This window comes from Thalia democratica, chromosome 2 (genome assembly GCF_965202585.1).
Source record: "Thalia democratica chromosome 2, ktThaDemo2.hap1.1, whole genome shotgun sequence".
NCBI lineage: Eukaryota > Metazoa > Chordata > Thaliacea > Salpida > Salpidae > Thalia > Thalia democratica.
In genome coordinates, this window is record NC_139166.1 from 36,841,142 (window position 1) to 36,858,949 (window position 17,808).

Sequence of the window (17,808 nt, forward strand, 5' to 3'; positions counted from 1 at the left end):
TTTAAAGTCAAATGTTTGAAATTTTTATGTATATGATAGTTTAAATTGTATTATAACTATACAGGGTTGCCAAATGGTTTTTGTAAACTTTTTCAAGTCATTAAAAAACAAGTTTTTTGGTCCAATTTTAGTCTTAAATTAAACATAAAGTGAAAAAACTGTTACAAAAATTATATAAACATTGAAATGTTACTGTAAAGCTACTTTAAACGTATTTTTTTAATGAAAAGATTTTTTAATGATACAAAAATGTTTTTGTCTTTACGATAGAGGTTTCGTATTCAATTGAAATTTTATTACTTTAAATGAAAAAACAGTTTAAAATTCATGGTTTTTTATATTTCTTAAACATTTTCGTTCAAAATACCAGATTTATTTAAATATTCTCAAATTCTAGGTTTTTACAGGATTCCAGGTTTTTTGGCAACCCTGAACTATAGCTAGAAAAGAAATTATAAAAATTACAGAAACTAATCTAATTTCACTTACTTAACAAAAAAAATTAACAATTTTGAAAAATAATCAGATCAATTTAAATATTTAACCACCATAACAATAAAAATAAAATAATATTTAAAATATAATGCCTATGTAACACCTGTCAGGCTACTAAACTTATAAACAAGTATTTTTTACTTTTTAACTTAAATACTGAATATCAAACAACTTCAAGTTATTGTAAACTTTTTTTCTTTCAAAACTAATTATATAACATGTAATAATTAACTTTTACTCACTGGCCTTGGTGGAAGTTCTTTTTCACTTATTTTACCAATCTTTACTAAGTAGTCACAAAAATCCCAGCAAGCTCGACTCTGAGCATCTTTTTTATTGTGTGCAGTCATAAATACAGAGTGGTCAATACCTGGTACTGTCAACTGTATAAATAATTAACAACTTTTTTAAATTTATTTGAAATAACTTTAATCATCTTTAAATTATATAAAAGCTCCTGTGTGCTAAATCTGTGTACAAATAAGATTATATATGATTTTTTTATCTATACTACACACAATAAAATTGATTTAAAATAACCATAGAAAAAAGCTGTCTCAACTCTTTATAAACAACAAAAAACAGATTCAGAGATCTTTCGTTTTATTAAAAGATTTACAATTTTTTTTCAAATAGAAATATATATATTACAGTGATTGTTTAACATTTTTACACATCCAAGTACTGTCTTTTGTAAATTTGAATTTTGTTCCCTTATTTAAATATATCCAAACTAAAAATGTCTTTATCATATTTCGCTAAAAGTCAACAACTTTCAACAACAAAAAAAAAATTATTAAAAAATTGAAAAAAATAATAATATTTTATTTGAAATAGAATTGAAAATGTTTTAATAAAACAAAAGATCTCTGAATCTGTTGTTTTTGTTTTTAAAAGAGTTGAGACAACTTTTTTCTATGGTTTTGTTAACCAATTTTATGGTATGTAATCAAATTATTCAGAGCTGTTAAATTTCTTATACAAAAAAGGCAGACTACCTTCAAATCATTCATTCTGAGTTTATTTCTACTGTGGTTTTTTATTTTAATCATACTATTACTTTTTTTCAACATTTCAAATATAAATTTTTCAGCAAATTTTGGTACATGTTTCTACTGCGGTATTAGATTGACAATAAATATTTTTGACATAATTAATTCAAATATAGTTATAATTTTTATTCAATTATTTCACCATATTTACCTTAGAAGAATCTGGACTCCTTATTTTTGAGAATAGGTTGTCTTAAAATTGATTAAACTTCAATTTAATCTTATCTTTAAATAAGGATTGCAATGAAAACTTTATAATTTTATTTCAAACTCTTTTTTTTATAATGAATCTTCATCATAATATACAATATTTTCTTTTTATCTCTTGATATTTTTACACCTACTTATTACATATCTTGTTTAGAAAGAACATAAATATGCATAAACTCTAATACTTTCCTCAAAAGAATTTTCAAAATATCATAACTTCTTTGAAATACATTGAATACCATATATACAATACTTTAAGTGTAGCTGTCAAAACTGCACGAGCGTACTAAAATTGCACGAAGATACTTTTGCACAGGGGGATAAAGTTGCACAAAGATAAAATTGCACGAAGATAATTTTGCACGAAGGGTCTTTTTTGCACCAAGACACTTTTGCACGGGTTAATTTTTTTTTTATTAATTTTATATTTATTTTATTTTTTTGTTTATACTTTCACTTTTACCCCTAACCCTTACCCTCGGTAGGTAAGTTATTTAATTTTTTTGTTTTTTTTTTTTAATTTTATTTTTTTACTTTTTTTTTTATACTATTACTGTTACCCCTAAAACTTACCTTCGGTAGGTAAGTTATTTAATTTTTTTGTTTTATTTATCTTTTTTTTACTTTTTTTTTTACTATCATTGTTACCCCTAACCCTTACCCTCGGTCAGTAATTTTTTTTCTTTTTTTATTTTTTATTTTTTTTAGTTTTTTTTTTGTTTATTTTTTTACTGTCGTGCAAAAATGTAACTCATGCAAAATTGACCCTTGGTGCAAAATCATCTTCGTGCAATTCTGTGCCCTTGTGCAAATTTGGCTTCGTGCAATTTTGTGCTTTTGTGTATTTCTGTTCTCATGCAATTTAGTCCCCTGGTGCAACTTAGTAACCTGGTGCAATATTATCTTTGTGCAATTTAGAGCCGTTCCCATATTTTAAATATTAATATTTAAGTAGGTATGTTAAATGTAGCTGCCATTAATTTTATATCAAGAAAATCGTCCTGAGTTTATTACAAATGCTCAACAAAAATTAAAAAGTATAAAATAAATAAAATTATAGTTTTATAACAAAACTGGTTATAATATAACAAAATATTGAAACTAAGACAACTAAATCTTATTCAAAATATAGAAAAAACTAGCCTGATATTTTCAGAAATTTTAAAACTATCCTGAGTTTTTTGTACTAAACTTAACAGGCCGGAATCATCCAACTATTTCTTCAACTTGTCCTGATTTATCCTGAGTGAGTGGCAATGGTGTTAAAATTAAAAACTCTCTGGTTTAAAAGTTAAAATCAAGCACAAACTCATAAATAACAATTTATCAAAGTTTAAAACTTGAGCTTAGTAAGCTAATATATTTTTAACTTAAGTTAAAGTTCTTAATCATTTTATTTACTTACTTTTCTGTGTATTTAGAACTTAACAGGTTAAATAAAACTAACTGTACATTCAAAATAAACATCGGGCTGTATTCCTTTGTGAACCATTTCATAGTTTGGTTTCAACTTTCTCATTCCACACCATGAATACAAGAATGATTTTATTTCTGACGCTACAACAGCCTAAAATAAACTATAATTATTAAAAATTAGGTGTATTATAGTTTATATTGTTGTAATTATTTTTAAATGAAAGCTATGTTGTATCAAAAACCTAAGTAAAACGAAACTTGTTAGTAATTGTAATTGAAACCGGTCTCAGTCTACCAAAACTTGTGGTCTGATGATCGAATTGGCATGACCAACCCTTTTGTTAAATTTGAGCTTGTCTCACGGCAAACGAAAGTCCGGACTTCTGTTCTGCAGACTTTTGCTGATGTTTTTTGTTGATTGTACTAAAGCGAGCGTACCAGATGTCTTGCCTAGTGGACAATGTTTTTAACGTTGCACGGCAAAGACAATGCTGACGTCACTAATCATTGCCAGAAAATGGTTGCTTCATGTGAAAGCATGGTAAACCGTTTGTAGATTGACGACTACAAGAGTCCTAATAAGGACGAAACCGGTCTCAGTCTACCAAAACTTGTGGTCTGATGATCGAATTAGCATGATCAACCCTTTTACCCCTAGTTTAAGGTAACAAATTATCTTACATAGTACAAAATAATGAAATATACTTTACGAAATGCTACTCTAAATGTATTTAAAAATAAAAAAATTCTAAATGCTACAAAAACTATTGTATATAATAAATTGTATCATTTTACATACAAAAATTATTAAAAATTCCAGGTTTTACAAAAATTTCTCAAATTCTAGGTTTTTCCTTTTCCTTTTTGGCCAAGTTATTAAATTTGGTTTTTACAGAATTCTATGTTTTTTGCAACCCTGAACAATTTACAAAGCAAACAAAATAAACAATAAATGGCAAATATATGTTTTAATCAATTTTTTAAGAAAAAAACTTAAACAATAAGTAATTTTGAGTAACATTAAATTTTCTTCTTACAAAACATATTCTGTTTATTTTTGTTAGTAAGGTCCAAGTAAAAAAGATTAAAAAAACATTTCATTAAAAATCCATCTTCTTTTATACTTTTTTTTTACTTAAGCTAGATACAGCCAAAGTAGTATTACTGCATTTTTTCTATATATTTTTTACTTATTAAAACAGTAATAATATTTAACCTTAAATTGTATTTTTTACTAAAAATGTAATTGTACTTTCAATAATTTGGAACAAAATCAGAAAACCTAAAAAAATTAAAACAAGTGGCCATTCTGTTAGTAGTAATTTACATCAAGTCTTGAATGTTTTTTACTAGTTTTCATCATTTAACTTATTTGTTTAGGGCAGTGGTTCCCAACCTTTTTGATGCCCCGCACCCCTAAAGTCTCTTAATTTGGTCTCGCACCCCTAACACTATATGCTATAATTATCTATTAATAATTTGATTATAAAATCATTTATTTCATAAATTAATAATTTTTGTTTTAATATTTATCATAGTGTACTATATTAACAAAAATAAAATTTAAAAACATAACAAACTATATTCGAACAAGCTTTATCTATTTTTTATAAGGTAGAAAACATCTCTAGAACTCACTCTTCCCTCTGCAACGATAAACGTTTTCTGAAGTCAAGCAAGTGAGTTTAGAGCTCATCACTTGTAATTGTACCTGCTCATTTTTAAACTAACTAAAAAATAATTACTTTTCAATTAAACTAAAAAACAACAAATCTATCTTTCAAAAAAACATTTTTTTTTCAATTAACATTAACAAAAAACTAAACTAATCTTATATATTTTATAAAAAAAATCCTAAATGGCAGGTCGTTATACTCACAAGGTATTTAACAAATTATTAAAATTCTATTCATGCAATATTATTTTGAAAAGATTAAGAACTTAATTTTAAATCTACTCTAAAGTTAATGACTTTTTTGTTTGTATTTATTGCACAAAACATTCTTAAAACGTGGTATCGTGTTGCTGATGGCAATTCGTATATTTGCCTGTGCATTCAAGCGGTTTTTTGGTTTAGTTTTTATTGACAAAAGATTACTAAATTCAGACTCACACAAGTAAGTCATTGCGAATGGAATAAGAGTACTTAGTGCTTTTTCACCAAATTTTGGAAACATATTCATTGAACAACACTAGTATTGTTCAAGAGTTTTGCTTTTAAACTGCATTTTGAGAAAACGGTTCATGCATAATTCAATAAGTTTATCTTTTAACGATTCATCATTGGACATGTGATTCAAATTAAAAGAATATGGATTTATTATCCATTCTTCAGAAATTTCCAGTTCTCCTTTTTTTAAATATCCGTCAAATGACTTGGATAGTATTTCCAAATGGTTCAAAATTTCGGAACGCACACTTGGTACTAAACACTCATCTTCATCAGTCACTTCTTCGAGTAATGGAAAGTTTGATAAATTGCCTCTTTCAACTCGTCAACACCAGAGATTCAACTTTTTTTAAATAAAATTAATTTATTCAGAAAATTAGCGCCAACTTCTTTTATAACAAATTGTACTTTTTAATTTTATAAACTTTATCAGAGAGTGAAAATCTCCTTATTTATCATACAAAAATGAAAAGCCATCTCGCATCCCCTGGAATACTGCCTCGCACCCCCAAGGTTGCCGAGCACCCCTGGTTGGGAACCCCTAAACTTTAGGGCATAGAATGTCCAACCTTTTTTTTACAAGTTGATTATATGTTTTAGAGTTCTATCTTAGTTATAAGAATACTTTTACCGCTTAACAAAATTCAAAGTAATTTCTGAGCTATAAGAGATTAGAGATGGTGAGCTCAATAGGTTCCTAATGGAAGAGCAAACAGACAAAACAAAAATTACTTATTCACAACAAATCTAATTTTAATAACAAAAATATAAAAATTATACAATACTAAATACCTTAACTTTTTTCTGAGGTGGAGGTTGTGGAGGTTTTTTTACTTTTTTTTGACTATTTCTCCATTGGCCTATAGATATTTGTAAAAATAATCAAATAAAACTAAATTATCATGGAAATTACATGGAAAAAGTATTTAAAAAAAACACATATTATTCCTCTATAACAAATTTACTTTATGATACAAATACTGATGTCATTTTGGGCTAAATTTTTCTAGGCTATGCTTTTAAAACATACGTTACTATTAGGCAATATTTGACTTATTTAATACTCTGGAAATTAACAAACTTAAGTTCAAACTAAAGTAAAAATTTGCAAACTTAAGTTCTTGACAAATGAAAAACTATTACTTAAATAAAAAAATATTTAAGTAGACTAATTCTGTTTACGTAAGCAATAATTTTTAATTTATCTTTAAAAAATTAGCCTAGAAATATTTAAGAAAACAATGAAACTAAGTTAGAAAGTCATCACTTTTGTAAAAACAAAAGCAATAAATAATTTCATTAACAAAAAACACCTATAAAATTATTAATGTAACTAAATGTACTAGTAAAACTATATTTAATAAATTATAACAGCTTGTTTATACAATTAAAAAAATAAAATAAAAATTTGAACTATTTAAAGTCAATTGTTTACAATTTAATTAAGAAATTTAAAGTCAATGTTTACAATTTTTTCAATTAAAATTAAATGTGTAAGCAAAACATAAGATACCAAAACAAACATGACCAGTTACAACCGCTAACATATGAAAAATAAACTTACTATTTGAAGACATTCTGTGAATTTTAATGTTTTCAAAATTCCAAAATAAATAGTACTTATTAATACAACTTTGCTGAAAAATGTTAGATTATTAAATACTTAGTTATATTAATCAATATTACTAATCAAAATATCATTTTAAGCGTTTGCTAATAAAGATCCAAGCAAAACAAGTTCACTGGAATATATTACAATTAAAAGTTCAAACAGATTTCTTTCTTTATTTATTACACTAACAAATGTTTATTACTTTAACACATGTTAACACACTTCAACAGAGCTCTGTAAAAAAGTAAATACTGTAAGGACAGAATAGAAGCTAAAGTATCTATATATATACATACCGTACAGAAAACCAAATTTCCAAGCGACCTATGTAAATGTCAAATCAAACCACCCTTGATATGTTGTCAACTAAGTACCTAAATCCATCAACAAAAGGTTGACAACCATATCTAAGAACAAGAGCTCCTTTAACAGAGCAAAACAGCACTACCAGGAAACGTTAGTTAAAGGAAGTCACAATCACGATTTGAAATATAATGCTGGTAAAAAGAAAAAGACCAAAAAGAAAAGAAAAAATATCCTATATTTCACCCCACCAATTAGCTTGTTGGCAGAGACAAAAATTGGTAAACGGTTCCTGGAAATTGTTAGCCAAAACTTTGGCCCAGCGCCATAAAATTTTTAATAGAAAACTGTAGAAAATTTCGTACTCGTGCATACTAAACATGAAGAGCCAGATAATGTCTCAAAATCAAAAAATGTTAGAAGATAAGGCAGAGGAACAAAAGCAATGCAACTGCAGAGATAAATGCATGGTGGATGGCAATTGTTTATTAACAAATGTTATCTCTAGAGCGGCGATAATAACATCAGAGAAAAGTAAGCAGTATGTTGGCTCATTAGTTTTATTGTTTAAAATTAGGTACACATGGCATAAATGTTCTTTTAACAACAGTAAATACAGACTAAAAACTACGCTTTCGATATACATCTAGGATTTGAAGGATAGATATAAAGGTTTTAGTATTAACTGGGAAATTTTAGCATGAACAAAAAACATACTCAATTTAAAACATGGCTGCACTGTCTGCTATAAGAAAAACACAAGATCTAAAAATAAAACTCAAATCTAGCTTTATATAAACGAAATGAACTTTTTAGTAGTTAAAACATTTTCAAGCTTTTATTTTAAATAATTTTGAACATTTATGGAAACTTAGTGTGTCTTATACTTTTTAATGATTTATTTAGTGACGTAACGACCCTTTTAGTTTTTGCTTAATTTCATGTACACTTAGACTTATGTTTCAAGATACTATTACAATAAACAAACTGAAGATCTGTTCTGTTTAACAGAAAAGTGAAACAATTGTATTTGAAAACTTAGTGTATATTGAAAATATATATTTCAAAAATAGTTTATATATTTTTTTTTAACTTCTGGTCAATAGTGCTCAAGAAATTGAATTGAAGCTATCAGTGGCGTAGCGTGGTATTTTGGTCAGGGGCGCGCAAATTTTTTTCTCAAAAAATCTTCTAAATTAAAACTTTTGTAATTAGCTATAAAAAACTTTTTATAAGTAATATAATTGAAATAAATTTATTAAGAAAATTAAGTTCGTTAACTGTTTTAAAAAATATTTATGTGTTACAAAATTAAACAATTAAATAAAAGTTTAAATCCCATTAGAATTACTTATACTTGCAAAAATGTAAACTTACTAAATGAAAATTGGTTTTATAACTTATAGTAAACTTATATCATTAAAAATTAATACATTCAATAAAACGAAAGTATCTGTTTTATTTACGAAAAGAATATCAATCTCTTTAATATACAATACAACAGTGATAACAACACCTCATTGCACATAATTTTGATAAAGTTACACAGAAGTTAAAATAGACCAACTTTATAACTGTTATTACAGTTTATTACAACTTTGTAAAATAGTTAAAAGTATACCTTTTAAATTTAATTCATTTGATTGTATTTGTTTAAAATAAAAATCACAAACACAGTTTATTTTTCATAGGCCGACACGCTTATCTTGTATGTTTACAAAAATAAAGTTCAGGAAACTAGCAGTAGTCTTAACAATGTAGCATAAAAAAAAGTTTTTAAAATTGTTTAATTTTTCTTTAAGCGTGACGTATTTTTGTAAACTTTTTGTAGAAAAATAATCTGCCATAAAGTTATACTACAGCGGTGCGTTATATTAATTGCGTGCTTTTTGAGTCTAAATTCTTATAAAGTTAATAAATTTATAAAAAAATTCCTTATGGAGTTTTTCATCAACATCGGTGCGCATTTGCAATTACGCACTGAATCAGTATATTGAGTAATAACATGTACTTTCCTAACTTGTCACTAATTGGTATTCAAAATTTTGTTTAACTTTTTGAATACAAGATAAACATAGTTAAAATAGGCAAATTAAGCAGAAAAAACAAACTATAGAGGATAAAGATATTATATTTTTTTTTACATTTTTCTTTTTTTGGGTGGCACGCATGCGCCAGTGTCCCTCCCCACGCTACGCCCCTGGAAGCTATATATTTATTTGTTTATACGAAAAACAATAGTTTAATACGACTGTTTCATATATATATATAAGATATATTACCTCATAAACTCATCAGTAAAGCTTAAGTGTATTAATAATGTTTAACAGAAATGTAGAATTCGAAAACTTTATAATTATTATGACATAGTAATAATGAAGGTTTTTGTACAGTAAGTTAAGTTTGAAAAAATACTCTGATCTTGTTAGTTTAAGAATTTATGCATTTTGAAAAGTTTGGGAAGGTTGTATTAGAAAAATATTTTTAACTGTATTAGAAAAAAGTTATAAACTATTCATGTTCAAGGCTTAATCTTACTTTGTTTTAATATTTAGTTAGTTTAAACTTTGCTAAAAAAGTTTTTTGGTAATGAATGCATATGTTTTGTATTTTGCTTTTCTTGTTTAGTGTTATGTTCTTGTCTGATTTATCAATTTCTTTTTTTTTTAAGTTACAAAGTTTGCCGCCAAATTTTGTATTGAATTTAGATTTTGTTCTGTTTAGTATTTCCCATTTAATTTTGTAGTCTGTATATTTATCTTTTAAATTCCAAATGTAGTTGTCATAATTCTGTTGTGTGTCTTTTATTATTGTTGTTGAATGAAGATTTGTGATTCCTATATCTTTGTTTGAAAGTATTTCTTGTAGATCCTAAGTACGGTTTGGTTGTTTGATTAAATGTTATTGTTGCTCTATATATTATGTTTGAAACTAAGCATTGATTGTTTAAAGAGCAAGGTTCTTTGCGGCTTATAATTTTACCCAATAACAGAAAAAGAAATGAATCTAATATAACCTTCTTGTAAAGCAATTTTAACACATAAAAATCAAACCTGGGAAAAATAAGTTCAAACCATTTATTTAATGTAAGTATGGGATCATTTAATGGGGCAGAAATCTGTGATTCGATAGAGTTATTTTTACTGAATGAGATTAAAAAATTAAGATTTTTACAGATAATGAATTCGTATTTTATAGAGATAAGGACTAGGGATAATAAGAAGCAAATCACCGAGATTAGTTGAAAACACTGCAAACATTTAATTATATTGTTTTAACAAAACGGCTTTAAAATAACAGTAGAATCCGGATTATTCAAAACAGATTTTTTAGATGTATCCTTCATTATATTAAACTCAAGTTACCAACCCTATAACAAACCAAACTCACCAATTTTATATGTAAATAACAAGTGCAATCACCCCTAACAAGTACTAAAACAACTACCCAAAACAATAAACAGAAGACTAATAAAACTATCTAACAATGAACAATCTTTTAAAAATGTAAAAAGTGAATACCAAAAAGCATTAATTTCAGCCAAACACAGATACCTTAAAATACAATAAGACTACTCTACCAAAAAGAAATAAAAGACAAAGAAAAAGAGGTATAATATTTTTTAACCCACAGTTTAGTCTAAATTTAAGGGCATAGGGAGGTCCAACATTTATTTTACTAAAAAAATATTGGATCTTATATGAAAGCTTGAAGTACAAACTACAAGCAAGTTTTTATTGAACTAAAAAATCTTATGTAACTTTTGAGATATTGTAATTTTCATAAAAAGTTTCCGATACAAATATATGGACTGCAAATTTTTTTGGGTCAATTTTCTTGGAAATTTAAAAAATCACTAAATATCTATCTTCTCCTTCGTTTTTTGAGCTAGAGACCTCAAACTTTCAGGAAACCTTCCTTTAGTAGTTTAAAAGACTTTGAATGTTGAAATTCCAAAATTTTAAAAAACAAAAATTTCACAACAAAAAAACAAAAAAAAAAGTGGTTTTTTTTTATATAAATTTTATTTTTTTAAATTAAAAAAAATTCTGCATTTAATCTTTTTAAAATTTTATAATACACTTTCTGTGAAAATTTGAAGAAGATTGCTTAAAAAATGAAGGAGGAGATAGATTTTTAGTAAAATGGTCTTTTTTTTGCGTTTTTAGCTTGCGCCTTCCATTAGGAACCTTTTGAGGTCACCAACTTTGATCACTCATATCTCAAAAATTAATTTGAATTTTTATAAGTGATTAAAAATTTCTGATAGCTCAGACAAAACTCTTTAAAATAAGATCAACTTGTAAAAATCAAGGTCGACCCCCACTCCCCCTATGCCCTTAAGCTCTAAAAAATGCAAACAATTTTCAAATTAATAATTTAATAAATTTAAATCACATCATTTGATGAAAATCATACACATAACTAAATATTCAACCCAAACACAATTAAAATATCATTCAGTTGTACCACAGTATATCAATTTTTGATGCAAAATAATACCACAGAATAATAAAATCTTAAACAAAAACAATATAAGCTATAAAAGCAACACAAAATATAAACTTTACAATTGCTGCAAAGAACCTTACCCTTTAGAAATCAATTCCTAATTTTAAACATAATATATAGAGCAACAATAACATAATTGCAATTAAACTTATTATTGCAATTTAAATTTAATATAAAGTATATAATATCAATATAAAACAAATATTAAACATATAGTTTTAATTCGATATAAAAATAATGTAAATTTATTTACGTCAAATTAACATTTTGTAAACAGTTTTTGAAATCAATAATGACTTATTTTAATAATTAATTATAAATTTTATTCAATTTTTTAAATTTTATTAACAAAACAAAGTTTCACTCGTTTGAACTCAATCAAACGAGATCATCAGTTGAAAAAAATCTGTAATATTTTTTTATATAAACATGTAAGAAAATATTAGGCTAAACTGCACAGTATAAATTACAGTATATTTATACAGTAAAAAGTACACAAAATAATTTAATGTTGAAACACAAAGTTTTAATAAAAATTTGAAACATAATCATTCTATTAAACAATATGTAAACTTTTTGTTACAGTGAACACATATTTAGAAGTAATTTGAGTTCATATAAAATATAAATTGTTAACTTTTAGTACAATATGTTTTAAGCAACCTTTATTTTGTTCAAGTTTATTATAGATGATAACATATATAAAGTATAGTCAATATTATCTAAAAATTAAGGCTTAAATTATATATTTTGAAACTAAGTTCATAAAAGTCTTCACATTGAAAAAGATCACTTTAAATTAACTTAAACAACATTATTTAGTGTATGTTTCAATCTGGTTCAGTCATGGTGTAAAGGATTTACAATAAAACGTAATACATATTAAACAATTTCAACTCATATAAATCATTAGCCTTGGGTACACTCTGTTTTAACAAAACTATATTTTATTCAAGCATGGTTGCCACTGATCAAGCTGAGAAAAATTTCCTGACTTTTCCTGACTTTTCACCAAAATTTTCCTGACTTTTATAAATCAAACTCTTAAATTAAACTTATTCTAAAATACATAATTTATCACTTGAAACTATATAAAGCTTTCAATCTAATTTTAATACAGGTTAAAAACAACAGTTTTTTGCTAAATTCTATCATCAAACTTCCAATACATCTCTTAAACCATCTGTGTATAATTGATGTTTGTAATAAACAGCTCTATCTGCAAAATACTTGTATTATTACCTTATAAACACAGCTTGTCTGAAAAAAGACACAATTTTTTAGCATTTCCTAGTATAAATGTATCTAGATAAACAAATAACATATAAGGAACTTTTACAATTAAAACCTTGAATTAACAACGAACTTTCACAACTAAAATCTTAAAACATTAACAAACTTTTAAAGTTAAAACATTAAAACAATAAAGAACTTAATAAAACACTGTTTTTTTTGAATGTATGTACTAAAATTTATTTTCTCCATTTTTTTATTAGCACTTCAACCTCTTCATCTAATTAAGATACGGTTTCCTTCATCTGGTCTGCATTCTGCTTCATTTTCTTGGCAGTTAAAATCATTTGCCTCATTTTATTTAAATCGCTCTCATCTGCTGCCCCTACACTTGTTGAAGAGAATGTTTTCTCTAGATCAAGCCACAATTTGTGGACTTCATTTCTTTTCTTTTGGCACTCATTTATTTTTAAGTCCAGTTTTGCTGCCTCTGATTCCTTCTCATCCTCCATCTCTTCATGCCTTTGTTCTTTTGAAATTTTTGATATCTGATTAAAAACAAAAATCTATATTAAAAGTATACTAAAGTAACATACCTTGATCTTGCGGTGGCTACCGACATCTGCATATCTTTCGAGACGTTTACTTGATATGGTTCTAGTTTGTAAGCATACATGTAATCTTTAATTCTTCTTCTGGATTAAATACTTTCTTCTTTCATGTTATCTTCAAGCAGAGCTTTGTTAATACTAAACCCTCGTTTCACCTCCGCCTGTCCATTGTGCAAAACAAACAATGATTGCAACAGTTTTCTGAGAAAAAATTTGGTACAAACTCCCAATGTTTCAAAATAAAACTGGTCAAAACGATCTTGACTTTGCTTGAAGCTTTTAAAATTTAATACATTCATTGGGCAATTTATCAAAGTTCTAAATTGATCGATGCTCTCATCACCTTCAGTATTGGAGCACATTTTTTGTTTTGTTAAGGAGTTCAAAATATTGACAAAACGCTTAACCAGATTTGTGATTCACTAATTTGTCTAGGTTATGAGGATTTAGGCATGACATATTTTTAACAAATGTAGTTCCAATAGCCATTCTGCTCTGGAAACTTTCAACGGCTTTTATAACAAATATTCTACATTCTTTATTAAAATTTAAGATCTTTTGTTCCTCAACTAGATTTTTTTCCTCAAATTTGAATGAAAATTGGTTGCTGCACAACCAAGATCAAGGGCAGGTTTTAGGAGAGCTTGATCATTCAATTCAAACTTGAACAACTTGAGGAGGCTGAGGTTCGAAACTACCCCGTCTTTCATGAAGATACACAGCTATTTAATTACCAAGCACAAAATGTCCTTATGCATAAAGGCAACAATAGGCTGGGTACTCTGGTATAGTGTTAATTTATACCAGATGAAGGCATTGGAATAAAATTAAATATTTTTGTAAATTTCTAGGAAAATTTTGGAATTTTTTTCTGACTTTAAAGGACTTTTAATTAATTTTTACCATTTGAAGGCTTTGAAAAACAAGGAGTTTTGTAAATTTAAACTGATAAAAGTCTGATTTTTTTTTAATTTTATCAAATTTCCTGACTTTCCTGACTTTTCCTGACTTTATGATTTATGACTAAAAATTTTGTTATTTTTTTAAATTTTTCCTGACCGAGTGGCAACCCTGTTCAAGTTCATTAAACATAATAACATATACAAAAACAGTTAATATTATCTAAAATTTTATTGTTGATGTTTCAGGTAACTTTAAGTGTTTTTTAATGTGATCTCTACTTATAAACTTAGTAAAACAAAAATATTTCAAATTATTATATAAAAGGCTTATCTTTCAAATTTTTATTAAAATTTCAGGTTTCACATCGAATTTATATTTATTGAATAAAATAAGGCAGTATTGATTTTGAAAATTGTTCACAAAATGATAGTTAGAGAAACATCATTTTATATTATTTGTATATTTAATTAAAACTACACATTTAAACTGCATTATATAAAAATGATTTATTTACAATACATCATAAAACATATGCAACTAAATTATAATCAACAAAATTTGACTTAAATTTATATTTATTAATTAAAATAAGTAATTATTGATTTTATAAATTGTTTACAAAATGATATCTTGACGTATTTGAATTGTATAATTTATATAATTTGTATATCAAATTAAAACTTTATATTTAATATTTGTTGTACATTAAATATTATACTTTTTGTATAATAAACTGGAATTTTGGGTTTTATTACAATAACTTAATTGCAATGCAATATAATTTTAATATGTTAAAAAACATATGATATTTAATATTTAATAAATAATGTTAAAATTGTATATTCTTTTACATTTGATATAATACTTTTAAAAATATATTAATATGTAAACTTTTGTTTTATATTTATGACTGGTATAGAAATAATTTGAGTATAAATTTGAAAAATTGAATATGTAACTAGAAATTCTTCTTTGAAAAGATTTTGAGATTGAAACAGCATTTATCACTTAAGGCCAAAGGGGGGAGGCTAATTTCAGCTGGATATTAGTCCAAAATCATTACCATTCATGAAATATTACCAATATATTTTATGTAATGTAACAAAGTTTGATTGATTGGATGATGTTTTACCAATATCAAGCTGATATTATATTACATCCGATATCTTTTTTAATCATAAATTTAAGCTAAAAATCAATGTTCTAAGCTTTAATATGTTTAGTCTAAAAAGATACTTTGTATTAAACAAGCTATATAAATTCATAAACTAAATTAAATTTATGTATATTAAACTAATAGAATTTAAATACTCAATCGCTTTTATTTTACAATGTTTTAATAATTATTAAGGGCAGAAGGGGGTTAAAACACCTATATAACAGTTAAGTCTTATTTTATTGAGATTTAATAAAGGTACAAGTTGCCTTTTACAGATTTTTAAGACTAAAAGTAACTTTTGAGATATAGCCAGTCTAAGTTGGAGACTGCAATAGGTTTGTTATGGGAGACGCAAACTAAAACAGCAAATAACTAGATATCACTAGAAATCTATCTTCTACGCTTTTTGAGATAAATATCTCAAACTTTCAGGATATGTTCCTTGCAATATTTTTAAAAATCAGTCACAATGATTTTTTTTTAATTTAAATAAAAATAAAAGTTTTTTGTTTACTTATTTTTTTTTAATTCCTTCTGACTCAATTTTTTAAATATTGCAAGGAACATACCCTGAAAGTTTGAGGTATTTATCTCAAAAAACGTAGGATAAGATGATTTTTAATCAAATAGTCTTTTTTTTTTCATTTTAGTTTGTGTCTCCCATAAGGAACCTATTGTTGCCTACAACTTTGACCTGCTATATCTCAAAAACTATTTTGAGTTTTTAAAATCAGTAAAAAGCATCTTGTGACTTAGTTAAAACTCTATAAAATAAGACCAAATTGTGAAAAAAGTGATTTACCCCCTTTAGCCCTTAAGTATTTTATTGTTTGGTTAACCTTATATTGTAAAAAAGAAGCAATTAAATATTTAAGTTATATTATTAAAGATGAATAAGTTCAATTCTATTTATGTATTTATAAAGCATCAATTTCTAGCCTTAAACAATAGTTAAAATAGACTTCATTATAATACAATTATAGCTCGATATTAGTGCGACATCATGCTAGGTAATTACCAGAATTTGACCTATTACAAAAACTATTTCTAAAATAGTCACAACTGACCTGCAATAGTGTTACAAAAGTTTTGGTGATTTTTTTTTTGTGAATAAAGGATAAAAAATGCTTAAAAAGTTTGGTCTTCGGACCTGGTGCACAAAGAACCTTTTGGTTATCGAGTCTCACACCACAAATACCTCTTAACATCTTGTCCAGGACTTGTGGTCTGATGACAAAGGGGCCCTAATGACAGCTTTAAAACTCTCTGAGATGAACTGCAAGATTAAAACCTAGTGGTTGACACAAATGCAAAAAATATTTAGTAGTATCTTAATTATAAATTGAAATAATTTTGCTCATAACAGTTTTTAAATACATCTAATATAATTAACTTATACTTCTAAATTTTTACATTAGTTCTAACTCAATTTCTATCAGAGAATAATAGTAATTTTCAAATAATATTAATAAAAAATTGATTTTTTTTTGATTATTAAAAAATTACAATAAGGTATATATTTGAAATAAAAGAACAAAATAAATTTACATTTTGTTATTTACCAATTATTTTACTTCACAGTATAACATTAACAAACAACTTACAGTTTATAAAAGTCATATTCACAATAAACATCACCATAACAATTACAAAAACTAGTCAAAACCAAACACAAGTGTTGAAACTCTAATGTGTAGCTAAATTTTTAAATATTTAGCAACAATTTTGAGCAACTTTCCTTAAGTTTGCGTTTTTTTCAAATGTAAATGTCAAAATATGACTAAAACTAAAAACAGACTGGGGTAGCATTTAGTGGCCCTAAATTTGTTTTTTTGAAACTTTATTGAAAAACTAAAATTTTATTTTTGAATACTTATTTTAAAAAACTATCAGACCACAAACATTTATCAACTTTAACCAATTCCTTATTAATAAATTTATTCAAATAGTCAGGACAGGATCACTACACAGTTGATAAGTTTTCAAAGCTTATCTTAATGTTTATAACAGATTGCATTCTTTATTATTTAACACTATAAAAAACTTAACTCAAACAAGGCCAATGGTCATGATAATATATCAGTTAAAATTCTTAAAAAAATCAATAGTCCTATCTCTAAAGTTTTAAGTGA

At 25.7% G+C, this 17,808-nt stretch overlaps 1 protein-coding gene across 1 annotated transcript in view; it reads right to left on the reverse strand.

Annotated features, from left to right (window-relative positions):
* The window catches only part of LOC145829472 (uncharacterized), a 42,220-nt gene extending 35,244 nt beyond the window's left edge, over positions 1-6,976 (reverse strand). The window contains exons 1-4 of the mRNA XM_082937275.1: positions 6,908-6,976; positions 6,136-6,203; positions 3,205-3,324; positions 738-878 (exon numbers count right to left, since the gene is read on the reverse strand). Coding sequence (XP_082793401.1) covers positions 738-878; positions 3,205-3,324; positions 6,136-6,203; positions 6,908-6,920 — 342 coding nt within the window. The 5' untranslated portion in view covers positions 6,921-6,976. The remainder of the gene's footprint in view (positions 1-737; positions 879-3,204; positions 3,325-6,135; positions 6,204-6,907) is intronic.
* Between the last annotated feature and the right edge of the window lie 10,832 nt (positions 6,977-17,808).